The 27936-nt window shown below is 35.3% G+C and overlaps 1 protein-coding gene across 1 annotated transcript in view; it reads right to left on the bottom strand.

Annotated features, from left to right (window-relative positions):
- Positions 1-27936, bottom strand: part of PKHD1L1 (PKHD1 like 1) — a 156462-nt gene that overhangs the window by 88040 nt on the left and 40486 nt on the right. The window contains exons 21-36 of the mRNA XM_032315885.1: positions 27361-27485; positions 24052-24215; positions 22518-22690; positions 16842-16989; positions 16163-16317; positions 13890-14012; positions 12874-12979; positions 9615-9725; positions 8497-8661; positions 7207-7328; positions 5499-5631; positions 4754-4949; positions 2922-3064; positions 1937-2041; positions 1075-1263; positions 137-307 (exon numbers count right to left, since the gene is read on the bottom strand). Of these exons, the coding sequence (XP_032171776.1) occupies positions 137-307; positions 1075-1263; positions 1937-2041; positions 2922-3064; positions 4754-4949; positions 5499-5631; positions 7207-7328; positions 8497-8661; positions 9615-9725; positions 12874-12979; positions 13890-14012; positions 16163-16317; positions 16842-16989; positions 22518-22690; positions 24052-24215; positions 27361-27485 (2329 nt within the window). The remainder of the gene's footprint in view (positions 1-136; positions 308-1074; positions 1264-1936; positions 2042-2921; positions 3065-4753; positions 4950-5498; positions 5632-7206; positions 7329-8496; positions 8662-9614; positions 9726-12873; positions 12980-13889; positions 14013-16162; positions 16318-16841; positions 16990-22517; positions 22691-24051; positions 24216-27360; positions 27486-27936) is intronic.

Raw genomic sequence — 27936 nt, 5'->3', positions numbered from 1 at the left:
CCAGGTCTATCCAAGGTCATGTGGCTGGTCAGAGACAGAAGCAGGGTTATACCTAGTCATCTGCTTCCTACTCCAAAAAGGTCACATACACCCTAGGTCACAGGAGTAACAGGGTTTCCCTCTTTCACCCTCTTACTCTGATCATATGTGGCTTCAGTGCTACCCACAAACAGGTGCAGGGGAATGTGCCTGGTTTCAGCTGGTGAAACATTAATGACTCCTTGGAGAAAAATGGAGTGAGCCTCATCAACGTATCCGCTGCTGTAATAATGGATTCCAGGTGAAGTAAACTGGTAAGAAAATGAACCTGCCAAAAAATAAGATTGTATGTAATAAACACAAGCAATTAATACAGCCTCTAATAAAAATTTCAAGTGACCCTTCAAACACAGGCAGGTGACAGGTTTCTTATTTTTCATGCACGTGATATTCTGACAGGAAGTAGTAAAGAAATGACTCACTGACTGTAAAAGAACTATCTTCTGTAATGAAATTACATTCCAGGAAGACAAGATCCAGCATTAGTTTTTCTAGAAAATCATATCCAGTCTGGCATAACTCACCACATTTTAAAGAAAACTTCAACATGCAGTGAAAAACAAACAATACTTTGATTTCATGAGAAAAAATTCAAACTGCTATAAATATAGAACTAAACATACAGTCTACCAGGCACACTTTTACCGAGTTGTCTTAGGAGAAATACTAATTTGCTGATTCCAGTCAGTTGAAGTTTGTTACTTGCTACCAAGTTGGTATGATTAAAACACATACTCCAGTTTTCTTTGTATTTTGCTTATTTTGACATTTTTTTAATTGGTTGATTATTCAAGAATAAATAAAGACATTTCTGAATCAGAACTCATCTCTGATTTATAAAATACCTTGCTTACATTCATTTATAATATTTTTATAAATGTGCAACACTTTTACTATAGTAATAAAATGCCAACTAAATTATTTGTGTATTTATACATATCATTTATGCAAAAGTATTTTAAATCGAAAAGACATCTTTTTGTTATATCCAGGAAAGAGAATCAAGACACAAAATGCAACAAAATTGGAACATACCTGAGGCAGATTTTTCTCTTCCATTTGTAAATCCTTTGCCATCATAAATTACACTTCCAGGACTGGATACAGAGAAAACCCTATATCCTATTTCCTGAAGAAATGGATGGGCTTGCCAGTGCCACGTCACTGTGTCTCCCACAGATACGTTTAAGACTGATGGTGACCAGGCATAACCTAATCCATGTACTGGAAGCAAGAATTGAGACATATTTATTTTTTTAAAAAAAGGAAAAGGAATGAAAGTTCTTAAAAATTATCTTTGAAAGTATGGCATTCTTAATTTTTATGTGCATAATTGAAACATGTAACAAAAATAAGCAGAAATAATGGAAAGTAAGATAATGAGAAGCTAAGGAAAAAAATTAATCACACACCTTCAACACTGATGATCAAGAGACAATTTGAAAAAAAAAGTTGGAAAGTCAATAGGCAAGTTGTTCAGAAATATCACATGGAATATCTTTTAAAGCTGTGATCAATTCTTTAAACATAAGAATTTTCTCAGGAATAGAGGTATACCAAAATCTATATAACTTCAATTTGAATATTTATTTAGAAACCCATGGCTAATAACAAACTACCATAACTTGGGAAGTGCCGTACTGCAATGAAACTTAATGGCAATTTCTCAACTTGCAAATTGCTGTCTAGCAATTTAGTCTCAAGTCTACCCCTGATTCATTCTATATATGCACCCTGATGTCAAGTAAAGAAATTAGAGACAAACTATTGACAAATCATAGAAAGACATAGCAACAGTTTTTCCTCCGAATATTTGAAGTATTAAATAAACAAAAATAAAATCAATTTCAGGGTAAAGTGCTTCCATTATTTATAATATATAAATGTTGGCTAATACCTGAATCTTCTCCAGTATTGGTAATCCTGAATGTATTCCCTGTTGAATGAAGAATACATTTTATGGCATTTTCTGATGATGAAATAACATCACAAGGGAAGGGCCCTAGAAAGAAATAAGATAGGGGAAAAAAATTTTCTCAAATATTTTTTGTAAAATGTAGAGATGAATTATAATCAGTAAACAGTTAAGGCCCTGCATGGGGCACCTGGGTGGCTCAGTCAGTTAAGCCTCTGCCTTTGGCTCCAGTCATGATCCCGGGGTTCTGGGATCAAGTCCCACATTGGGCTCCCTGTTTGGGGAGGAGTCTACTTCTCCCTCTCCCTCTGTCTATCCCTACTGCTCATGCTTCTTTCTCTCTTTTTCTTACTCGCTCTCTATTAAATAAAATCTAAAAAAAAAAAAAAAACCCAAAAGCTATTAAGGTCCGGCAAAACCCCCCATTATCTAGCAGAATCTTTTACACTTTTCTGATGGTTATCATCTTTGAGTACTGATTATTTTTAGAACAGAGACTTTTCTTTTAAAAGTGTTTTATAGATATCAAATATAAATATTTATTTATTGAAATCAAAAGCAGCTATTCAATTTCTCTTTACAACCTTAACCAAAGACACTTAACCTTTTATACGTTAATAGCAAAATAAAGCTTCCATGATTGAGAGTATTGTGTAAAAACTCAGCATCTAAAAACACATCTTTTATTTTATTCTTTATTTTTTTAAAGAGCTTATTTACTTATTTTTGTGAGAGAGAGAGAGAGTGAGCACACATGGTAGGGGAGGGGTCGGGGGAAGGGAAGAGGGGCAGAGGGAGAAGCAGGCTCCCCACTGAGCAAGGAGTCCCATATGGGACTCAATCCCAGGGTCCTGGATCATGACCTGAGTCAAAGGCAGATGCTTAATCAACTGAGCCACCCAGGTGTCCTAAGCACATCTTCTAAAGAGAAAAAAATGATAACACCCTTCTGTGAGGGTGCTCTTACCTAAGAGCACTGTGTTCTCAGTTGGTATCGTACTGAACCCCAAACCCATTATAGTGATTTCAGTTCCACCATATAAAGAGCCTCTCTGTGGAAACATGGCAGTCACTTCCAAAATATACTGTATAGAAGCATTTAACTTGTCCCTGAAAAAAAAAAAATTAATACATGCTTCAATGAGCTTTCCATGAGGTCCTATTGTTAAATTCTTATTGGATATGATTTATTTAGGAAGAGGAAGTAGTTGAATATTTAATTAGACATTATTTTTTTGAACTAGATAATCTGATAATTAGCATGACCTTAATTTGGTTGGATGGTATCTGTGTGTATATATTTAATAGTAACATATATTGTATAAGTAACAATGTACTACATATAAGAATAATACATAATAATAGTTTTTCCCTAACAATGAAAATTAAATTTCTAAAAATCCCATGGCAAGAAAAATTTGAGATGGAGAATTGTAAAATATTATGAGAAAGATACGGTTATGAGAACCCAGGTCACAAGAAAAATATGATGTCCTTTAAGATATTTTATATATTCATTAGTGTAAACCATAAAGGATACCTTATCTATGAGCATAGAGATGAAATTACACACATTTTATATAAGAAATAAAAGTTTTGTGCAACTAATTTGAATTTATTATTCTATGTATGTTGGAGACCTGTCATGATCTCCCTTCCCACTATTTCAGTGAGAGAATTTAAAATTTATTTTGTCTTGTTACAGTCAATGTGTCTGCCAGGAGGCCATCAAAATGAACAGTGCCTTTCTGACCTGATATTTAGAGTAGAATCCTACAACCCAGCTCTCATCGTAAGTAAAATGAGTCTTTGTGCTAACTTTTATTTCACTTTCTCAGCATAACTGAATTTGTATTTCTTCAACTGTCACTGAAATATCCCAGTTTTATATGCTGTCAATTCCGTTCATTATCTCCATCATGCCAGAGCACAAACAACAGCTCTTATAGAACCCAAGTGAACTCTGCCCTGTGAATTGAAGAGGGATGTAGCTCTGGGCTTCATAGTTACTGTCGCTCCCAGTCCTTCACCTCAAGATTCTGCTGTAATAATCCCTCCTATTCTGACCTGCCTTTTTTTTTTTTTTTTAATCCCTAAATTTCAGTTTCCTCATTTTCTAAGTATTCTAAACCAATACTTTCCTGATGCCAGAACTAAAATATTACTAAAATTTTGACAAACAGCTTCCGGGAAGAAAATACTGAACAGTTACCTAAAGGAGAAGGAGTCTATCTTTTTCTTTATGGGCATTTCCTACCCATTTCTTGGCTTAACAGTCACCTTTTAGAGAACACTTTTCTGTCCCTTAGGAAAAGTTAGTGCTCTTTGTTATACGCTCTTACAGACCTGCTACCTCTTACTCATAGTCTTTTTCACACTTATAATTAAGTTACTGATATAATCTTCTGTTTGAAATCTGCCTCCCCAACAAAACCGTGGGCATTACTCACAGCAGAGGACAAGTCCCTCTTATTCTTCACAGCAAATCCAGCACCAAGCAAGTGCCTACCCCTTACTAACTGCTTGGTAAGTGTTTCCAGAATGAATGAAAAGCATGTGGTATATACATAAACCCAGTTCCACAGAGAATCTTACAACCTAACCTGAATGGCATTGGTCTCAAAACAAAGCACATACTGCGCTGTATGGGATATTCTCAGAACACTTTGCAAAAGGAGATGTAGATAGGTGGAAAAAGCAACTGAAATATTATAAAGTTAATGACTCTTTCTTTTCTTATCCCCAAAGCATTAAGCCCATATGTTCTACAACTCTTCAAGTTTATGGTCATTACTATACCTTGTTGATGCAAAGCCCCAGTTTCTGACTTCTACATAGATATCATGTTTTCCAGGAGACAACTTGGGCAAAAGACATCTAATATCTGTTAAATTCCACTGGAAAATCTGGCAGAGTTTTCCTCCGACATATACCTCCACCTTCTGTGTGAGTTCATTTCCAAAGTTATAACCCTTAATTGTTAAATTAACTTCTCCTATTATTTTAAAAGAGAATAAAAGTTTTTTTTTACAAGAGGATTCAACTCATTTTGTGGCATAAAATTTGCATATTAAGTAAACCAACTCATTTCTTATCTTTTACTGTATTTAGGAAAACCTAATGTTTACAGAGGCAAGAAAAATAAAATCAGTGAAAGAATTGATAGCTACCATGTAGAGAAAAATTCATGTTAAATTGTTTCATAGGGGGGAAAAGATGACAAAGTGCTTTCTGAAAAACCTAATATTTTTCTCCTTATTACACATGTTCAAAGTCAAATAATAAATAGACTAATCTATGTTTAAAAAAATTAAAAAAAATAAAAAATAAAAAATAAAAAATAAAACTTGTGGCTGGTTTTGCTTTAAGAAACAACTGTAGAAGAATGTTTCTATAACCTTTCTAGAAATAGTTTACTTTATTTGATGCATATACACCTTACATATACATATGTATTTAATATATATACCATATATATATATATTAAAATACATATATATATATATATATGTCAAATGACTGATCTTATTGAAATTTTTATTACCTTGTATTGTTCGTACTTTTGGACTAAAATCAGTTATAACTGGAGTCTGTAAACAATTATAACTATAAGCATCCTTTGCTTTGGCTTGAAATCCGTTGGTAATAACTGATATATCCACTGTACCCTCAATTCTCTGAAACAAAAAAAAAATTAGAAAATATTAAATGTTGAGATGAAGAAATCCAATGGCTAAAAACAAATAGAATTATTCAAAATAAACTGCTGAAGATGTTTGGTTTCAAATTCATGAATCAGAATCATCTTCAGATAATTAGAAAGCTGTAGTATCCAATGTAGGCTATATATTTTAATTTTTTAGGTAAAGGTATATGATGTAGTGGTTTTGAGAGTGTTTATGACCATTTTAAATGCATACATATTATTGGGTTCCTAAGGGCTCTGCAATATAGTTAAGCAGCTCTGGACAAGTGACTCTTATGTTTTTAATTTTTTAAAAAGATTTTATTTATTTATTTGAGAGAAAGAGAGAGAGCAAGTGCAGGAGCAGGGGGAGGGGCAGAGGGAGAGAGAGAAGAAGACTCCCCGCTGAGCAGGGAGCCCAATTTAGGGCTCAGTCCCAGAATCCTGGGATCATGACCTGAGTCAAAGACAGACACCTAACTGACTGAGCCACACAAGTGCCCCGGACAACTGACTTTTTTAAATTGATAAAGCAAAGGTGTTTAAAGTTTTGACATTTTGCTCTTAAAATATACTCAAATGTAATTTTTTATTCCTCTTCACTGAATAATCACATTATTTTATCTTTTTTGCTGACTTAGTTTCAGAATCTGAGACTAAGACACTTGGAAAAATATTTGGCGCTTTCACTGATGTAATATCTATTCACTTCCCAATTAGGAAAAAATGCTTTTCCAGTATCTAGTATTTGTTTTAGGTGCACTCAGTGTTTAATTGAATGGCATAATTTAAACAAAATTTTTATTTACCATATCCTCCAAATTTTCATCATCGTTTGGTCTAACACATACTCAAATTTACTTTTCCTATAGATTTCAACTACATAATACCCACATTGAGTCTGCTCAATTTTTTTAGTGTTAGTTATTGGTGTCAGCATCCTTTTGCACATAATAAGCAAACAAGAGCTTTGGTTTAAATTTAGACACTATTTTTTTAAATAAAAAACAATAATTCATGCTAAAATACAATATTACATGAGGAATTTTACACGGGTTTTTTTTGGGGGGTATTTATTTATTTACTTATTGTTGACAAATTGAAACTTTTTTTAGATATATATTCTTTTTTAAGAAACAAAAAATATCTAGATTTGCTTCTCTGAATTTTTTTTTTAGATTCTTAGTACTGAAGTTTTTTCAGCCTTGGATTTACTTGGTCAACTCTCATTCATCCTTTGAGTTCTGATAGGCTCTTTCTGACAGCCTCTCCTCACTATATTTTATTTTTACTTTGTATCTACTTCTATCATTTCAAGTGGAACACATTATTACGGGTTTATGTGTCTGTCTTTCTAAATGGTATGTATGTAGAATGTGGATATCTAAAATGATATCTACATTCTAGATACGTCTTAGCAGAATGTATCTAGAAATAGCAGAATGTTGAAGAAATACAGAACAACACTTAAAGCCACAGTTCCTAGGTAAAAATGTCACCTGTTTAACCTACTGAGATTTCATAAGTTTTCAGGAGGAAAAAAAAAGACTGAAATCAAATGCCTTACTTTTGGTGTTCTGCAGGTTATTTTATTCAAATCCCCTTCAATCACATTGCAGGTTTCATTTCCAACTAATACCCTTGAATTTTCATTAAAGCCAAATCCAGATATAGTCAGAAGAGTACCACCTTCAAAAGGAAACAACAATGACGGTAACAGATCAACAATAACAAAAGGGAACTTTGTCAAGAATCTAACTCATCATTTAAGAATTTTCTAATCATCAAGAGATGTGTTGGCAAATAATCACGGACCAGATTCGAGATGTATATAATCACCACCACATCCGGGAGCCAGAGCTTTTAAAGTCTGGAGCCATAAAGGAACTGAGCTAAGTGATTTAATCAAACAACATATTTGGAACCACCATTTGCTCTGTGGCATCACTAGCAAGAACTGCTATTTTCCATACAGTCCTCTTCATCCTAAAGAGAAATTATGCTGTTTCTTTTTATTTATTTATTCATTTATTTAACAGAGAGAGAGAGATCACAAGTAAGCAGAGCAGCAGGTTGGGGGTGGGGAACAGCCTCCCCGCTGAGCAGAGAGCCCATTGCAGGGCTCAGTCCCAGGACCCTGAGATCATGACCTGAGCCAAAGGCAGAGGCTTAAGCCACTGAGCCACCCAGGCGCCCAATTATGCTGTTCCTATATGCTCACCCATTCTGTGGGTGGGAATGAAAGTGAATTAAGACTCTTCCCAAATCTCAAATTTTAATATCTGTAAGTAAAAGGAACTAAGAAAAAATCCCAACAAAACAAAAATAAAGTAAAATAAAAACACAAAACACACTGAAAAGATCAAGACCAAAGCAAAAATCCAAAACTAAGCATGGTCTAACAAAGGGAAAAGAAATAAGCAGGACAGGAAAAATGTGTTATTTTCTTTCCATCTTCTGCATCAGCCTTCTTTTCCCTGATTTGTTCCTGGAACTTTTTCTGGGTCAAGTAGCTCCATGGAGACTGTGGTTACAAATGGAGCAGCTGGTAAGCAGAATAATAACTAATAAATCTTATCCTGACATAATTGATGAGCTTGTTATAGAAACATGTAATAATTGATGATATTAATTCAATAACCTAAGATGTAAGTACAACCAGTCACCCTGACTTGTGCTTCAAAAGAAACAAAAGAATTAGTCAGCCATTTAAGCACTGTGCCTTCCAAAAGGGGAGCCTCTTTTGTTCTATGTGAGGGAGCTTGGGGTTCCACTCCTTCCACCCTGTTCTAGAAACAGTACAATGAAATGACAGGAATGTATGCAATTTTCTTGGTTTCGAACAATTAACTATTACCTGCCAGGCTGCCAGAAGTGGGCCAGATGTATGAGATCCGATTCTGGTAAGTGAAGTAGAATTCCTCACCCTCTACATTCCGTGCTAGTCCAGCATCAGCTACAGATACAGCAACTGGGAAATGGCCAGCACTTCCATTCAGAATCTGGCATTGGATCTCATTTTCTTGTGATTAAAAAGAAAAACATGGTTAAATATGTTTGTAAGATAAAATTACTGAAATTCTATATTTGCAAATATAAATATTGGTCTTCATTTTTATACCCCAAGAAATGTATCTAAGGAAAACTACTCATACATTAATTGGGCAAAAGTCTTTACAAGTTACCTGATGTTATGAATCAGACATGGTTAGAAAAAAAAGAACAATTTGCTCCTGTTTCCCACTGTGGCAAAAATACCAGGTTTCATCAAGAAAGGTGATGAAAACCTAAATGAAAACCTTCACACTTTATTTAGAACAGTATATGTACATTTATATTACAGGTGCATTATTGACTTAGATCTCAAGAATACACAGAGGATCTGAATTAAAAACAACTTAATTATATGGAAGGTGCATTGCTTATGTAATTCCAACCTATTAAAGTTAAGGAAAATACCAAGGATTGTGAAAGATAATTTTTAGGGAAATAAATAATCATGGTTTTCACTTTTTCAAGAGTTGAAAAAGTGAATAATCTTGAAATTCTGGGTTAATGGATAGAGATTTTGTTGGACTAGTAGTCAGGGAAGATAGCCATGTCCTTTTGATGCTTTACTAAAGTGACACTGTCAAAGCATGGGCAGAAGGAACCACGGAACAGCAGCATGGCAGCGTCTATATTTTTGTGTCCTAAAGACATACCAAAGAAGGAAAGATTTTATACAATCACTCTATGAGGGGAAAAGAACAAAAATTAGCTGTTATGGGATAAAGACATTGTATAGCACTGAAAGAGTTTGTGGTTATAACCAAAGTTAAAAAGATAGTGCATTCATCCACAGAAGTTTGTCAGTTTCATGCCCCCATAGCATACTCCATAGGAGAAGTATTATTATAATACTGCTCTTTGAGCCTCTTTTCTCTTAGAGAAAAACAATTAGATCTAATAATAACAATTTTACAAAGGACCTACCAACCACAGAGAGAAGCGAGCAAGCCATTGGTCCGACTGAGACTGATATAGCTGAATTGGGAGAAAATCCAGAGCCTGATATGGTTAGAACTGTGCTTTCTTCATAGGACCCTGAAAATGATGATTTTAAACAACAGTATTAAAACAACAACAACAACAACAACAAAACCCACAGAATTTGTTGTTATGAAATCAAATGCTTTGCAGAGAAAAGCCCAACTTCTAAAGGCGATAAACAATAAGCTTATAAGAAAGCAGTGGGGAAAAACACATATTTCTCAATGGTAAATTTTTTCCCATTGAATTCCTCTACATTGCTTCTTCTTCTTCTTCTTCTTCTTCTTTTTTTTTTTAAGATTTTATTTATTTATCAGAGAGAGTCAGAGAGAGAGCGAGCACAGGCAGACGGGAATGGCAGGCAGAGGCAGAGGGAGAAGCAGGCTCCATGTCGAGCAAGGAGCCCGATGTGGGACTTGATCCCAGGACGCTGGGATCATGACCTGAGCCAAAGGCAGCTTCTTAACCAACTGAGCCACCCAGGCGTCCCTGCTTCATGTTTTAAATCTAGGTTAATAGAGATTAGCAGAAGAATTATCTACTAAAGTATGGAATGGCATAAGGAAAGGAAAATTACTATGATGACAAATAAACAGTCATCTCTATATGACAGAAGAGCTATCCCAAAATCATGAGAAAAGGATGAACTGCACCATATGTGTTGTGGCACTTTCTGTCTTGGGTAACACATATGCTAAAGTGCCTGAGATACGACCAGGGTACATCCCCCGTCTCAGCATCTTGTACTTACTGTTTTTCCATTCACTCTAACGTCCAGATTTGATTGGTAAATGGTATAGTCACCCTACCTATATGACATCACATACAATATGGATTCCACATGGATTTAAATAGCTAAGAATGAAAAATGCAATACTCTAGAATTTTAGAAGAAAATGTGAACCTCTTAACTTTAATGCATAGATGGGTCTCTTACATGAGATTAAAAAGTCATGGTTAACCATAAAGGAAAATATAATAAATTGGAATAAATCAATGACTGAAAAGGCTCCATAAGCAAGATACCTACAACAAGATAAACAAAGTTCAGGTTCATACCTGTGCATACGATTGGTCAACATAATATATAATACCCAGCTATAAGTCAACAGAAAAAAGACAATCTGGTAAGTGGACAGAAGATGTTAACAAGCCATTTGCAGAAGAAATGACCCAAATATCTGAGAAACATATGAGAAGATGGTCACATGCATAACTCATCAGGGAACAGACAAATTAAGATGATGATGAGAGAACCTCTTCACCCAACAAATTGGCCAAAATTAGGAAGCTGATGATTCTAAGTTTCAACAAAGGATGTGGGGAATACAGCACTCTCATGCCTATGGCAAGTATAGGCACTCTGGGGAGCAATTTGGTCACCTAAAACACTGAATACACACTAATTTGTTTATTATCCAGCAATTCTCTCTCTGGGCATATACCCTAAAGCAGCTCCAGCATGTATACAACAGGAGATTCATGCAGCAAACCTCAAAACAGTCATGTGTAAAAGCAAAAAATTGGACACAATCTAAATGTCCCTCAATAGAGACAAAAATAAATTGGTATGTTCATGAAGTATTTTAAGATGATGAATTGGACATGCATAAAACCATATAAATATTTCTCAAAATGAATGCTGAATGACAAAAATCATATGTAAAAGATATTTACAGTGTAATAGCTCTGATATTTACATTTCAACATCTTTTTCATAAGTTTTAAAAAACTGGCAAAATCACCATATGTGCATCTGATATACAAAAGGCAAACATGGCATGGAAGAATACATACAAAATTAATTATTGTGACAGCCTCTGGGGAGATCTGTAGACACTAGAACCAGCGATTGTGTCTCAAGAGGACATTAGCTATTCCTATAATATTTCCTTTCTTAAATTAATGACTGGTAGTAAATATGACAAAATGTTAACTGAGCTAATTTTCAATGAAGAGACTATAGGTGTTTTTATTGCATTATTTATACTTATATTTCCATTATTTTTAAATTTATCAAAATAAGGCAAAAGGCAATTCAGATTGCTAATTATTTACAGTAAGAAACAATTTTTTCAGGAAGTTCATATAAAAATGGAAATTCATTATAAGATACAAGGATAGATGTAAAAATATCAAAGGACCACAATCAAATGAAAGTTAATCAATTTCTTATTCTTTTTTTTTTAAGATTCTTTTTTTTAATTTATCAGACAGAGAGAGAGGGAAAGAGAGCGAGCACAGGCAGACAGAATGGCAGGCAGAGGCAGAGGAAGAAGCAGGCTCCCTGCTGAGCAAGGAGCCCGCTGTGGGACTCAATCCCAGGACGCTGGGATCATGACCTGAACCAAAGGCAGCTGCTTAACCAACTGAGCCACCCAGGCGTCCCAATCAAATTCTTATTCTTGATGGTTTTGACCCCTGTGACATGAATTGTCCCAAAGTAATATCATTATTGTAAAAAAGTCTAAATAACATATTCATTCAACACAAAGATGTGTTTTTAAAATTTCCCTTTTTTCCCCGATATTTAATTAGCAGATGAATTTTCCTACTAGTCACCAAGATTAAATCTGTGATGATAGCATCTGAGTTTATCTTTCTGACTGAAACAAAACAAAAGACTACTCCTAACAATCCTTAGTCCTGTTATTTATTTCAGTACTTGGGCATTCAGACACAAAGTGTAATCATGTGTTTTAAAGTAATAACATATTATGAAGATATGGTACAATGTGTCACCCAAGACTGAGTTCTTGGCAATAATTTTTCTCTCCAGTTCTCAAGCCTAGGACCTAATTATTTTCTTTTACTAAACAGCAGCTGTCTCATTACCAGTGTTTTAGTACTAAATCTCCTAGAAGTCGTCTCATATAATGAAAGATTCCTGTTAATACCCCAGCGAGCAGAGTTTCACAAAAATGCTCATCAGAGTGAAATTTTAGAGACTGAATCTAACATGGTGAAACGACAAAAGTAGAAGACTGGGGAGTTCAACTTCAAATGTGATTTTTTTTTTAACAAAAATAAGCAATAAGTGCTCTTTTCACAGTTTTTTGATCTGATAGTTTTTTTTTTTTAACTGTGTATAAATGTTTGCTTGCCAGAGTTGGTGAAACTAGTATGTTAAAAAAAATCATTAGTGGTTTACATTTTTGCTAGTTGTCTTCCACCCACTACTCTACATTAAAAAGCAGATTACCTTGAGATGGGTTTATGGCTCGGACTAATGGTGTGGCCACGGGATCCCATGTAAACCCACAGTCACCCGAACATTTAGCTGGAATTCCATTGACATAGACTTCAACCTTCAAATAAAGAAACACAGACGGAGAACAGGGGTAGCATGGCTAAGGAGAATATGCATAAGATTTAAACAAATGATGAAATTTTGTTTGTTTGCATGTTTGTTTACAAAAATTAGTCTATTCATTTATACTTTTTCTGCTTTGACCATTAATCATTCAGCAAATGTGCCTACTATGCAAAAGCACAGTTGTAAATGTTAAAATACAGTAATACAACATTAAAAACAACCAATGACATCCCTGATGTCACTCAATTTATCTTCTAGTGGGGGAGAGATAGTTGCACAAGACCATACAGTTTTTCGTAAAGATTATATTTATGTATTTGAGAGAGAATGCATGAGAGAGAAACGAGTGGGGCAGAGGGGGAGGAACCAGCAGCCTCCCCGCTGAGCAGGGGGTCCAATGCAGGGCTTGATCCCAGGACCCCGAGATCATCACCTGAACCAAAGTCAGACTCTCAACTGACTGAGCCACCCAGGTATCCCAAGACTATATACACTTTAAAAAAAAAATCAAATACATATTATGACCTAGGGGTGAGTAGTGCTATGAAGGAAAATAAAGGTTGCTCTTGAGAAAGTCATCTAAACTCCTTATCTGGTAATTTTCTCATCATTAAAGAATATTAATAATCACTTCACAGAGTACCTGTAAAGATTGAATAAAAGATTATATTTTCAAATTCTAACAGGAAGAAGTTAAGCTTAAAAATCCACTCTTTTATCATAAAGAAGGTAATTTCCCCAAGAGTCATAAAATAGTATTATTGAGTTGATCAACCATTGACACAAAAATTCATGTGAAAATAAAAACCCCACCCCTGCTGTTTATCTAGTCTTTAATGTCTTACAAAGTAGTTACACATTTAAAATTGTATTAAATGTCGTGAAGAAAGTTTCAGAAATACCTGTGGTTGTTGGCTGGGTATACGAAGTAGGTCTCCAAGTATGCGTTGTCTGAACAAGCCACCTTCTTTTATCTTCATAACTGTCATATTAGCCTTTTCTCCAATAATATTGGAATCATTAATCTATTGTTACACAAAATTATTTTACTAGAAAGGCTATCATAAAATGAGCCCACTAAATTTTTCTTTAAAATTAAGCAAGGTTGAAAGTGAATAAAAGCCAAGAATTTTTTAAGAAAAAGGATCTGAAAACATTTTAGTCAACATTTTTTGAAAAAGGAACCTCTTCACAAGTGAACATAATCCCCAATAAAATGCTAAGATTATTGCCTTATCATATATTGCATTATTACAAGTTGAATCAAGACTAATTAACCTGAATTTTTAGAATAAAATATATCTCAGGTAAATGAATTTACCAAATTTTATTTTCTCAGAACATTCTATGCTTTTCTGAATATGACTGCTTTGACAAATGATTGTTGAAAAGTAGAATAATTTATTCCTCTCTCCACCTGAAAGTCAACTTTTCTCCTTCAGCATTTTTCACCCCTGAACATCCTGGTTTTTCATCCACTTGTGGAATTACATTTTTGCCAATGATAAAAATGAATCAAACCAAATCAATATGTAGAACTTGGTCATTCCAAAATTTCTCTACAATTAAGGTAGGCTTCTGGTATAGACAGTGGCTAACAAAGAGATAGGGGTCTCCATGCTGGGCCTTGTGTGTGCCTATCTCTTTGTTAGCTACTGTCTATACCAGAAGCCTACCATAATGGTAATGGTGATGAGAAGCAGAAATGATGAGCAAGCCGAGGAGACTGGTCAGAAAAGAGGCAAAGGGGCTAAGTGCACAGATCCAGCAGAGATACCAAGAAGACCAGTTACTAGAGCTGCTCAGCTACAGAATCTTCTAAGTTTCATTGCATTTTCTTAAATAACCTCCATATCTTTATGATTTACTATTTTCCACATCTATAGTCTATGTGTGTACAATACATGCTACAATTACACACTTCTTTTTCTCCTCCTCTTTCCCATTTTCCTCCTTTTTTTTCCATGATGGCTTCGTAAGGAGACTGCTGTATTTTTTCCACCTTACATCATGGACATCTTTCCAGGTCAATACCCATGGGTCTATGTGTGGCTGCATGGCTGTCATGCGAAGGCTGTGGCAATTTATTTTTTATTTTTAAATTTTTTAAAAGATTTTATTTATTTATTTGACAGAGAGAGACCACAAGTAGACAGAGAGACAGGCAGAGAGAGAATCAGGGAAGCAGACTCCCTGCTGAGCAGAGAATCCGACGTGGGGCTCGATCCCAGGACACTGAGATCATGACCTGAGCTGAAGGCAGAGGCTTAACCCACTGAGCCACCCAGGCGCACCAAGGCTGTAGCATTTTAACAATTCTTCCACCGACCAGGATAGGTTCCTACCTTTTTACTATTACAGATACAGCTGCAGTGACTATCTCTGTGCCTACACCATTTCATATTTGTGTTATTATTTCAGTAGTATAGAGTTACATAGTTGAGACTGTGAAATCAGAAGGTATCTATATTTAGACTCCACTACATAATCCCCTAAAAAGTCATACTAATTGACTTTCTTCCAATGGTGCATGAGAGAGACTGTTTCCTGACATTCTCACTATCACTTGAAAGTATTATCTTTTTAATGTTTGATAATCTAAGCCCCCAGACACCTCTAGACTCTTCTTCACATGCTCTGGGCCTGACCCCTCCTCCCTGCCCCCTTCACACTCTAACTATGCAAAGGTAATTAGATGGCAACCTAACATGTGACTCCCTCATGAACTTGAAAGTCATTTTCAGAACCAGAAAATACGCTAGTCCCCAGCATACAGCTCTAGGGGATGGTGGTAGAATTATAGGGAGCAAGGGTGATATACTTGGTGCCCCCATAAAGTATACCCAGATTTAGTTTTGAGAATAGTGCTCCCTGACCTCCTCCTGCCCTTGCCAAGGGTCTTCTAACACATATTCCTGGACTCTTTCCAGAGGGGACAGCAAATAAAGTACCAAGAGCAATTCTCCATGAAAGAGAACATCTTGTCAACTTCATTAAGAACAATCTTCTCCTCAAATTTCCTTTTTTTAATGTTTAGTCTACAGTTTGCATTTTTTTAAAACATAGTCTCAAATATCATAAAAATGGGGCAAGGTGAAAAAAAAAAAAATGAGGCAGGCTGCAAATGAGCAAGCAACACGCAGAAGAGAATGAAAACCAAGCCAGCTGAGGGAACCTGTAGAAGATTCTGCTTTCCACATGCGCTTCTCCACTTGATGTTCCACGAGTATCCAGCGCAGTTTCCCTCGCGTGTCACTGAGACGCGACCCATTTCTTCTACACTCTGGAGTGCAAATTGTAAATCCGTAGCTGACACCGTGGCAGGAAGGCCTGCTCACAGAGAAGGACAGGAAATGGGAGGAGTCAAAAATTCACAAATAAATTTCACTCCTAAAATACAGGAAATGCGTACTGTCCGTAATCACTTATAAGCCAGCTGTCCTCCTCCAATAAAGTAAAAATAAAATTTGTATCTTATTTACGCCAAGAATTTCTGTATTTCTTGGAAGCAAAAGTTACATAAGTAGTATACCTCAGATTATAACTTAGGCTCAAATATTTTCATTTTTAATATTAACTTTATAGATAACCTATGAGTCAAGTGATATAAAAGAAAAACAAACTTTTGGAAATATAACCTTTATATCTGGAGAGGCGATAAAGAAAAAGTGAAAATACAGTTTGTTCTGGATAATTTGTCTTTACATCACTAACATTATCTCAACTATATCAATTATGTAGAGAAACCATACTAGAAAGAAATACACCAAAATGTTTATTATGGTTGTGTAGACTGGCACTGTCCAACTGGTACATATATATATACATCAATGTTCTGAACTTTTGTCTTATACCTTTGAGGATGTGTCCATAAGCTTGAATGTCAAAACTGCCCCTTAGAGGTGGGGACGCGGCTTGAATTCTTTGAATGCGGATCTTTGACTCCCCTGGCCAATTATTTCCTCTGTAAACGGATTCATTCTCTGTCTCGTTTGTGATTATCTAATTTCCAAAATAAATATTGATAAAATGATTAAACATAAGAACGGCTAACATGATTTCTATTTCACTATCGTACAATCCTGGGACATGACATAAATGAGTCTCAGGTATGCAGGACTCTTCAGAACATTAAGGAGAGTCACATAAATCAACACGGGCCATCCCTGTATAGCTGCAGTAATGAGGCCAAAGTCAACTCAGTCATCTGGGCAGCAATCAGCTGGAACCACAGTAATACCTCATTAATTCACAGTGTACCCTCCATCACTCAATGAACAAATATTTATTGAACAGGCATTCCATTCCAGGCACAATGCTAATCACCGTGGGGATGCAGGGAAACACAGGATCCAGTCTTAGCTATCAAAGAAGTAAAATTCTTTTTGGAGAAATAACATATGGGGACTATAAAACTAACAATATGTGATAGTATATAATCAGCAGAGAGAACTGTTCCAGACTCAGGAAAAGCCCAATGCTGAGTGCCAATCAATTGACAAAAGCAACAGTGCTATAAAAATTCATAGATTATAACTAGATTGTAACATTAGATTCGTAGACTGTAACAATGAAAATGATAGTCTCCTGCTTCTGATCTCGCAGTCGTCTGTGAATCTTGCAAAATTTAAAACTGTAAGCCTCGTTGCCCGCTGAAGGGAATAAACATTAATTGCCGGAAGACCTATGCAAGAATGTTCATCACAGCTTTATTCCTAATAGTGCCAAACTGGAAATAAGGCAAAAGCCCATTGATAGGATGGTTAGATTGTGGTATATTCACACCATGGAATATGGTAAAGCAATGACAAAGAATGAATTACAGCTACGTGCAACACATAAATCTCACAACAGCAAATAAAAGGAGCTAGATGCAAAAAAGCACATATTGCTTAAAATTAAATAATTTAAATTGTTTAATAATTATTAAATTAAATAACAATTTATTGATACGAAGATTTAAAACAAGCAAAACTATTTATTGGTGGTAGAAGTCAAAACAGTGATTATCCAGGGGTAGAGATGGAATAATTTAATGACTAGGGGAAGGCACAAGGGAGGCTCTTAGGGACCTAACGATTTTCTTTATCTTGACCTGCGTAGTGGTTACATGAGCGCATTTACTTTGTAAAAATTCATGGGATTCAGCAAGGCTGCAGGATATAAGGTCAACACAAAAACCATTCACATTCCTATATACAAAAGCAAGCATGTAGAAACCAAAATTAACAACACAGACTGTTTACAATTGCTTCAAAGAAAATGAAATACATACAAATCTAGCAAAACAGGTACTGAATCTGACCTGAAAATTGCAAAATGTTGATGGAAGTCATCAAAGAGGACCTAAATATGCTGCTGAAAGAGAGTAAAGAAGATCTAAATAAATGGAGACATACCCTGTTTGTGAATTACAAGCCCAATAAAAGTGTCAATTCTTTCCAAAATGATGTATCAGTTTAATGCAATTCTTATCAAAATGACAGCAAGATTTTTGTAGACATACACAAGTATGTTCCAAAATTTACATGAGAAGACACAGCACCTAGTATAGCTCAATTTTTCACAAGAATAAAGTAGGAGGAATCACTCTATCCAACACTGTCCTACTATACAGCTACAGGGGAGAGACTGATCGATGAATCAACACACAGAGCAATGGAACAGAATGGAGAATACAGAAATATGCCTCCACAAATATGCCCAAATGACTTTTGACAAAGGTGCACAAATAATTCAATGGAGAAAGAACAGCTCTTTTAGTAAACAATGTTAGATCAATGGGAGCACAGGCAAACAAGGGACCATCAACCTAAAGCTTCACATCTTGTACAAAAGTTAACTCAGAATGGGTCATGACCTTAAATACAAAATGCACAGCTATAAAACTTTCAGAAAAAAATAGAAAAATATTTAAGACTTCAGGCTAAGTGTAAAGTTCTTAAACTTGAAATCAAAAAGCATCATTCATAGAAGGAAAAATTGATAAAATGGCTGTTACCAAAATTAAAAACTTTCATTCTGTGAAAGACCTTATAAAGAAGATGGAAAGGCAAGGTACACATTTAGAGAAAATATTTGCAAAGCCACGTATCTGAGGAAGGGCTTATATCTGGAATATAAAGGAGCTTTAAAAACAATAGGTAAATAACCCAACTAGAAAATGTGCAAAACACATGAAGAAACATTTTGCAGAAGAGAATATATGGGTGTTCAACATCATTAGCCATTGGGGAAGGCAAATTAACACCAAAATGAGCTGCAGTACCTACCATCAGAATGGCTAACATTAAAAAAGTAGTGATCATGTCAATGCTGACAAGTTTGTGCAGAAATTGATCACTCAAACATTGGTGGGAATGTAAAAGGGTACAGGCACTTTGTAAAAGAATATGGTAGTTTCTTACAAAACTAAACATGTCCTTACCACATGACCCCATAATTGCACCAATTGGCAATTAATCTGGAAAAATGAAAATTTTATGTCACACGGGAAGACCTACAGATAAACATTCACAGCAGCTTTATTCATAGTAGCCAAAACCTGGAAAGAACTCAAATGTCCTTTGATGAGTAAGTAGCTAAACCAACTGTGGTACATCCATACCATTTACTACAACTCAGTAATCAAAATGAACAAATTATCCATACACACACAAGAACTTGGAGGAATCTCAAAGGAAATATGCTGAGTAAAAGCGCCAATCTCAAAAGGCTGTATACTGGTATGATTATGTAAGAGCTGATTCCATTTTATATAACATTGTTGAAACGACAAGATTGTAGTGATGCAGGTTTGCCAGTTAAGGGGGAACAGGAGGGAGGAAGCTGACTGTGGTTATAAAAGGGTAGCACAAGGAATCCTTGTGGTCAACAGATAAATGTACACATGTGATAAAACTGTACAGAACTAGAGGCACCTGTGTGGCTCAGTTGCTAAGCATGTGCCTTCGGCTCAGATCATGATCCCAGGGTCCTGGAATCAAGTCCTGCATCGGGCTCCCTCCTCAGCAGGAAGCCTGCTTCTCTCTCCCCCACTCTCCCTGCTTGTGCTCCCTCTCTCGCTGTGTCTCCCTCTCTGCCAAATAAATAAATAAAATCTTTAAAAAAGAAACTGTAGGGACGCCTGGGTGGCTCAGTTGGTTAAGCAGCTGCCTTTGGCTCAGGTCATGATCCCGGCGTCCTGGGATCGAGTCCCACATCGGGCTCCTTGCTCGTCAGGGAGCCTGCTTCTCCCTCTGCCTCTGCCTGCCATTCTGTCTGCCTGTGCTTGCTCTCTCTCCCTCTCTGATAAATAAAAAAAAAAAAAAAAAAAAAAAAAAAAATGTACAGAACTACACATATATATACAATAATACATACACCCAAATGAATGCATGTAGGACTGGTAAAATCTGATTGTATCAATATCAATTTCTTGGTTGTGCTATTATGTTATGGTTATACAAGATGTTACTGTTGGGGACAAATGGGTAAAAAGTAAAAGGAATTTTTTTTTTTTACTATTTTTTAACAACTGCATATGAATCTACAATTTCCTCAAAGTTACCATTTTTAAAAACAATTCATAGAGGGGCGCCTGGGTGGCTCAGTGGGTTGGGCCTCTGCCTTCGGCTCAGGTCATGATCTCAGGGTCCTGGGATCGAGCCCCGCATCATGCTCTCTGCTTGGCAGGGAGCCTGCTTCTCCCTCTCTCTCTGCCTGCCTCTCTGCCTACTTGTGATCTCTCTCTCTCTGTCAAGTAAGTAAATGAAATCTTTAAAAAAAAAATTCATAGATCTGGACATTTAACATATGTGCACATTACTGCATGTATCTTTCATCTGAATTTTTTTTTAAAGGTCACAAACATATGTCCCATATGTCCCATATTCTTTAGTTGCCCTTGAGTGAAAAACCAAAGCTAGAGCATACAATTACCAATTTTAATGAACAATCTTGAAAACTGGGAGCTGATGACACAGATGCTTTGACAATACAATCCCCTAAGTTAGTTACTACATTTTGTCACAGAGCTAAGAGTAAAAGACTGAAAAATACTTACACGACATTCATCTTGAAGATACTAAGATTCAAACATTGCACCAGCATGGGATAAAGCAATTTTTGTGGAGTACTTACAGTTTTTCAGTATTTTTTAATCACAGAATCAGAGTGTGATTAAGCAAAACACTCTTTGAGACTCTAATAATGTTTAATTATTATTTAACCCTAATCCTGAACTTATTATGTATTTTTTGGCTCATTATAGAAAATTATATTAATCCATTGTATATTTTTATGGGACATTAAATTTAAAAATACTTATAGGGAGCTCCTGGGTGGCTCAGGAGGTTAAGTGTCCAACTCTTGATTTTGGCTCAGGTCATGATCTTAAGGTCATGGGATCAAACCCCACTGTCAGGTTCTGTGCTCAGAGGAGAGTCAGAGTTTCCTTGTCCCTCTCCCTCTTCTCCTCCCTGTGCCTGCACACACACACACACACACACACACACACACACACACAAACACTCTCTCTCTCTCTCTCTATTTCTAAAATAAATACATAAAATCTTTAAAAACATAAAAATAAAATACAAATCCTTGTAGTATTTAATACTGATCTTATTATAAATAACTGAAACAGTACAAAAAATTGTTCAGATCCTTTTGGAATTTTAAAAAACTTTTTCTTCCCTGTATCCATTTTGATATAAACAAAAAATGGTGTTTAGAACAGAAACTATTCATTTATTATTTTATCTTTTTTTTTTGAAGAGAGAGAACACATGTGTGTGACAGCGGGTGGGATGGTAGAGGCAGAGAGAGTGAGGGAGAAAGAGAATCTTAGGCAGCTCCACACCCAGTGCAGAGCTCAACATGGCACCTGATCTCGCAACCCTGAGATATGACCTGAGCCAAAATCAAGAGTTGGACGCCTAACCAACTGAGCCATCCAGGCAGCCCAATAACAGAAACAGTTTTTAAAAATATTGCAGAATCTCAAATTTTCTTTCAACAATCTCTGTTTAGAACATTTACTGAAAGAGCCTGCAACTTTTCCTTTCAAGTCAACAGTGAAAACTCTACTTAAATCTGACTGTTTAAGAAATATTTCTCTGCTTTTTTTTCCATAGATATATCTCTCGAAGATTTTTTTTCCTTAAAGATTTATTTATTTATTTGACAGAGAGAGAGATCACAAGCAGGCAGAGAGGCAGACAGAGAGAGAGAAGGGAATCAGGCTCCCTGCTGAGCAGAGAGCCCAACTTGGGGCTCGATCCAAGGACCCTGGGATCACGACCCGAGCTGAAGACAGAGGCTTAACCCACTGAGCCACCCAGGCAGCCCTTTTGAAGATTTTTTTAATGAACATGAATTTTCATGCTCAAGTTCTAACTCTTCATTTATCTTTAGCACAGTTATCTTGTCCTATTAAAAGATATTTCATCTGTATGTCAGCCATTTGTAAAAATAAAAAAGAAAGTTTGCTAGACCAAAGCTAATCTCCCATGAATTGAAAACAGTAACTTGTAAAATTCTAGGCTTACCTGCCCAAAGCTCACAGCCATCATGGGTATATTATAACTGCAATTATATGAAGTCATGGTGATAGAATATTGGTTGGTCATACTTGATCCATTAGTTTTGGTGTGATTCACCTGAAAGCTCTTTAAAAATATCCCTTTATTTGCTAATGCTGGAAGTCTTCTCTTTGGCATTTCTAAAGAACATAGAATAAACGGGAAATAAAATTGCATGGGATTTGCTCAAATTACATCCATGTCATGGAATAAGCTGTGTAAAATAAAATTTTAGAAAGATCTTAAGGCAAGTAGTTGTTGGAGCTTGGTAAACTTTTATTTCTAGAATATAAAGCTCTAAAATCAGTCAACATATAAGCCTCATCAGATAAGAGAAAATATTTAAAAACCCTGCTATCCATGTAGCCTACTGTAGACCTGTTAGTTCTCCTCTGCTCTGGGTTCCCTGAAAGTGGCACTCACTGGTATGTGTGCTCTATGAGGACAGGACCAGGAGGATAGTCTTGTTCACAGCAATTTATTTAGTACCTAGCACAGTGCCTGCCACATGATAGGTGCTAAAGGCATGTTATTTAACGAATTACATTTATCTGGACACAAGTGAGCTATCTTATATATGGGCTCCACCAATCATCATGTAGGTCTGGTGAAAGCAGATTCAAAAGAAGGGACTCTAAAGTAATCACATTTAGGGGCACCTAGGTGGCTCAGTGATTAAGTGTCTGCTTTCAGCTCAGGTCATGACCCCAGTGTCCTGGGATTGAGCCCCACATCGGGCTCCTTGTTCAGCAGGAAGCCTGCTTCTCCACTCCCCTGCTTGTATTCCCTCTCTTGCTGTCTCTCTCTCTGTGTCAAATAAATAAATAAAATTCTTATAAATAAATAAAAATAAAATAGTTACATTTAAGTTGTTAACCAGTTGACTCATGGCCTTGCACTTGAAAATAGTTCCAAAGGAAAGGATTCCAAAATTCTTCTGAAAAATGGTAGTAGTCCCTTTTAAGGTGACCTTTTTTGAAAGGTCACAGTTTAATTTTAATTATTTTATTATCACAGCTCATATACATGGGTCTAATGACATGACTAAAAAACAATGCTTAGACTACCAGAAATAAAGTTTTCATTTAAGTATTATTAATTATCACCATTAAGTCCCTGGAAATACTCGGCCAAATTTTACCAAACAGATGTCAGAGTCAATAGCTGCCTTTTAGGAACAGATATCTTCAGAGTTAGTGTCTCAAAAATCAAACAAAGTAAAAAAAAGAAACTGTTTGTCTCGTTTGTATATCTGTAAACAGAATCCAGGACTATTAAGACCAATTCTCGCTATAATGACAACGTTTACATTGAGGGTACATTTATCCTTAGAATAAAAAATAACATGATTTAAATAATAACACTGAGATAAAAGAATGAGTTATAAATATTTAGAGATCAAAGTTTCTATTTAAATTAAAGAATATAAATAATTCCCATGGTGAGATTTTACTACAAGAGATTTAGAAGGCTTAACTAGATATGAAATGATACAACATACCATCCCACGCCGAGACGGTAGAAGTCTGTCCAACATATACTGCATCTACATAGAAGGACTGTGTTTCTGATGCTTTCTGTAAACCAATCCTCTGAAGAGAAAAATTTGTCCCAATGTATTTGGTTTGTATGAGGTCCAAAAGGTCTACGCAAGTATAGGTCCAGCTGAAATATTTTTGGTTAATTAGGTGGATAGGTCAGTTGTAATGTTTGACGTAAACCAGTCCACTATAAAAAGCATTCAAATTTCAAGGCGTGAAAGTGTTTTTCCCCACAAGACCATCAAGCATACTTCATTAATACAGAAAAGCAGCCATAACAAGGAACAGCAGACAGAAATTTAAATTTAATGTTTAAGATTTAATTTTGCATGCAAAATTTAACATTGCATAAAGTAAAAGATTTAATGTTGCATACAAGTACAGGTTTTCTTCTATCTGTAGCCTTGGCAGTAGCCATAGGGACATGAAATATTCTGTCGCAATAGGTAAGGAAACTAAGGAGTATGCACCTTGGTGTAGAACATGTAAGTAAAAACAAGACACAAGAATGAAGTGAACTATTTCAGTAAAATATGTGAGGGATAGAAGAGTAAATTCAGGTCAGTACTAAGATGCAAAACTGGAACTTGTTATTACTTCTAAAAGAGCTCACTGCAGTTACACTGTCTATTGTTCTAAGTGACAAAGAAGAGCTACATGATTTATCATACAACGCCTCTTAAATGTATAATTTAAACTCAGATTTTGCACTACATTTTAACTGCATTGGAATTCCATAAATTATAATTAAGCAATTCAGCTATGAGAGTTTGCCACAAAGAGATAAATATTGCCATGGAAATAACTAAATACAATTTAAAATAATCTTTATATCAACTACTACTGCACTTACTAACTGACTAGTTTGCTTGGGCACCTTCTCTTCTAATTTCCTTCATGGTTTATAAACTCATGATAGGATCCACTCAGTGAATCCAAGCTTAGCTTAAACTGGTGTATCATTTTTAGGAAATTATACACAAAGCTGCAGTACATTAAAGTGCTCTTTAAATAAATATGAAAAAATGTACTTAGGGTCTCAGTAGAATTCTACTCTAATTATATAATTCTGCAGCTTAAAAAACTATTACATAGAAAATTTGGTTTACTGAACAGGACCTTTTGCCAGACAAAAGGAGACTACAAATGGTATCAAAATAGATGGTATCAAAATACATCAAATACATATATTTGATACAGAGGTATCAAAACTTAAGTGAAGTGTATGTGCTATGGTGAGTGCTGTGAAATCTGTAAGCCTGATGACTGACAGACTTGTACCCCTGGGGCAAATAATACATTATATGTTAAAATAATAATAATAATAAAATAAATAAATCTTCTAATCAGAAGCCCACCTTCCAAAGAGGAGGTGGCCTTAAGTGAATAGCACATGGCCTTTGTGGATAGATAATCATGATTTCTAAAAGAAAATCAGATGTGACTTTTCAGATTTTGAAATTTGATTTATAGTTACAAACATCGCTGCTTTTGGAAGGTTATAGAATGATTCTTGGGGGGAAATGGCACCTCTAACACTAATATTGCCCTGAAAATAATCTAATGCAAAAACATCTATCTGATCTGGGTGGCCTAACCTAAATAAAAGCAGATCTACATCAAATAATACCAACTGTAAACAGACATTTCTGAGATAATCAGGGAAATCAGGATACTGAGTTGACATTTAGTAATATTAAGAATTGTTGTTTTACGGGGAATGTAATGATGCTAAAATAGTCCTCATTTTTTTTTACAGTGCACACTCAACTCTAACATAAAATAATGGGCTATCTGAAGTTTGCTTCAACATAGTCCATTAGGGGAAGGGGAATATAAAAATCATAGTTGAAATAAAATTGGCCATTTGCTGGTTAAAAAAAAAGAAAAAAAAAAAGCAGATCTAGAAATACCCAATAGGAGCAGGAGAGTTTACTTTGCCTTGACTGGCAACAGTTTTAACCAGTGAACCCTATTCCTTTAAAAATAGTGAAATTATTGCTTAAAGATCTCATAGCTTTTAGGGTAAAGGAAGCCCATTGGTTCTATCAAATGTAGTGCATCTTCAAATTACCTCACAGCAGATACATGATGAGTTAAAAGGAAAGACCTATTTAGCAATATGGCTAAGTGATGGTTTGACTAACAAGGAAGAACCAAGGTCTGTAAAACGTTACCAGATCCTATTACGGTGGAGGAGTGAAATGCATGCAGGTGGTGTTCATCAAAACTCAAATTGTGATCCTACTGTTCAATTCGGGTATGCAGGAAATGGTTAGAGCAATATGTACCTGGAAATACTTTTTAAAATAAAAAAAATATTATATGTGTGAATGTGTCCTCATTACCACTTTTACTATATGTGAAATTTTTGTGTCTTGTATGTGGAAATGCAAAAGTGGATGATATAAATTTCAGAAGATATAACCATTAATAAAAATCAAAGCATGGGGCGCCTGGGTGGCTCAGTTGGTTAAGCGACTGCCTTCGGCTCAGGTCATGATCCTGGAGTTCAGGGATCAAGTCCCGCATCAGGCTCCCAGCTCCATGGGGAGTCTGCTTCTCCCTCTGACCTCTTCCCCTCTCATGCTCTCTCTCACTCTCTCTCAAACAAATAAATACAATAATTTTTAAAAAATCACAACATAATTATGCAGAACTAAATTTTGCTTGACAGTATGGAGATTACAATCATTGAATAGCTTTCTCTGGGCTTATTTAGTTTCTCCCCTTATAGTTTCTACTTGCATTTCTATGTATCTAACTTTTGAAAAACCAAGCATTAAAAAGCCTCTTTTCTCCCTTAAGTTTAGAATATTCATTGAAATATTTTATTTCCTCCACTCACACTTGGAAAGCACCTTTTTTTGAGTGATCAAAGTCTAATGACAATATTGTAATAAGGAAGTCTCTTTCTACCTTCCTTCAGTAAGTAGGAACATTACTAAATTTAGTGATACATGATTTAAATTATAAAATTTACCACTGTTTTGTCTTTTAAATAGTTATGGGTGATAATGCTAGACCCATTTTTATTTTCACAATCTATAGATTTATTTTTGGCACAAATATTTCTGTTAGGATGCTTATATAGAAGACAGGAAAATTTCAGTCAGATCTATGGTGCACATGATTTTTCAAAAAGTCAAAAAAAGACAAAAAGTGGGATTGTTTACATTCAGTTTATATACTATAGTAGAACTTAAATTTAAGTATATGTATATATACACATATATAACTTAAGTTTTAAATTCACAGCATTAACTTACTTGTTTCCATTAGCAAAGTTATATGTAAATTGTATATCATTGCTTCTAGTAACCTTGCTTCTGTCTTTGTATTGGAATTTCAGAGCAATATAATTTGCCAGGAATCCTTTGTATGCGAAACATAACTACACAGAAAATTAAAAAAGAAGTCAATAATAATATCTTACCTTTAGGTTGTTTTATACCAATTCAAATTAATTCAACCTAATGCAATAAATAAATATTGAGAATTTTCTGTACAAAATGTTTCAAATTATTGAATTTGAATTTGAATTTATTGAATTAAAATTATTCAGAGAAAGAATAATTAATTTCAGCTGATTAGGTACAGAAGAATTGGGGAAGATTTTCTAGAAGAGGAAGTGGAGTTAAAGTGACCTTACAATTAATGATAAATTCTTTAATGTTTTCTTAGCTATGGTTTCCTTAAAAAATGGAAATAATCTACTCCCTATAGTCAGGGAGCAATGTAAAATTTAAATCCATCTCTGAGTGAACTCTGCAATGAATTTAAAAGCCCATCTCCCACCAAGAGAAGATAAACACTCAAGGAGATTAATTGGGGTATGAATGGTA

The sequence above is a fragment of the Mustela erminea genome, chromosome 16 (assembly GCF_009829155.1).
Source record: "Mustela erminea isolate mMusErm1 chromosome 16, mMusErm1.Pri, whole genome shotgun sequence".
NCBI lineage: Eukaryota > Metazoa > Chordata > Mammalia > Carnivora > Mustelidae > Mustela > Mustela erminea.
The sequence above is the reverse complement of the archived record's forward strand: the minus strand, read 5'-3'. Positions and strand labels throughout refer to the sequence as shown.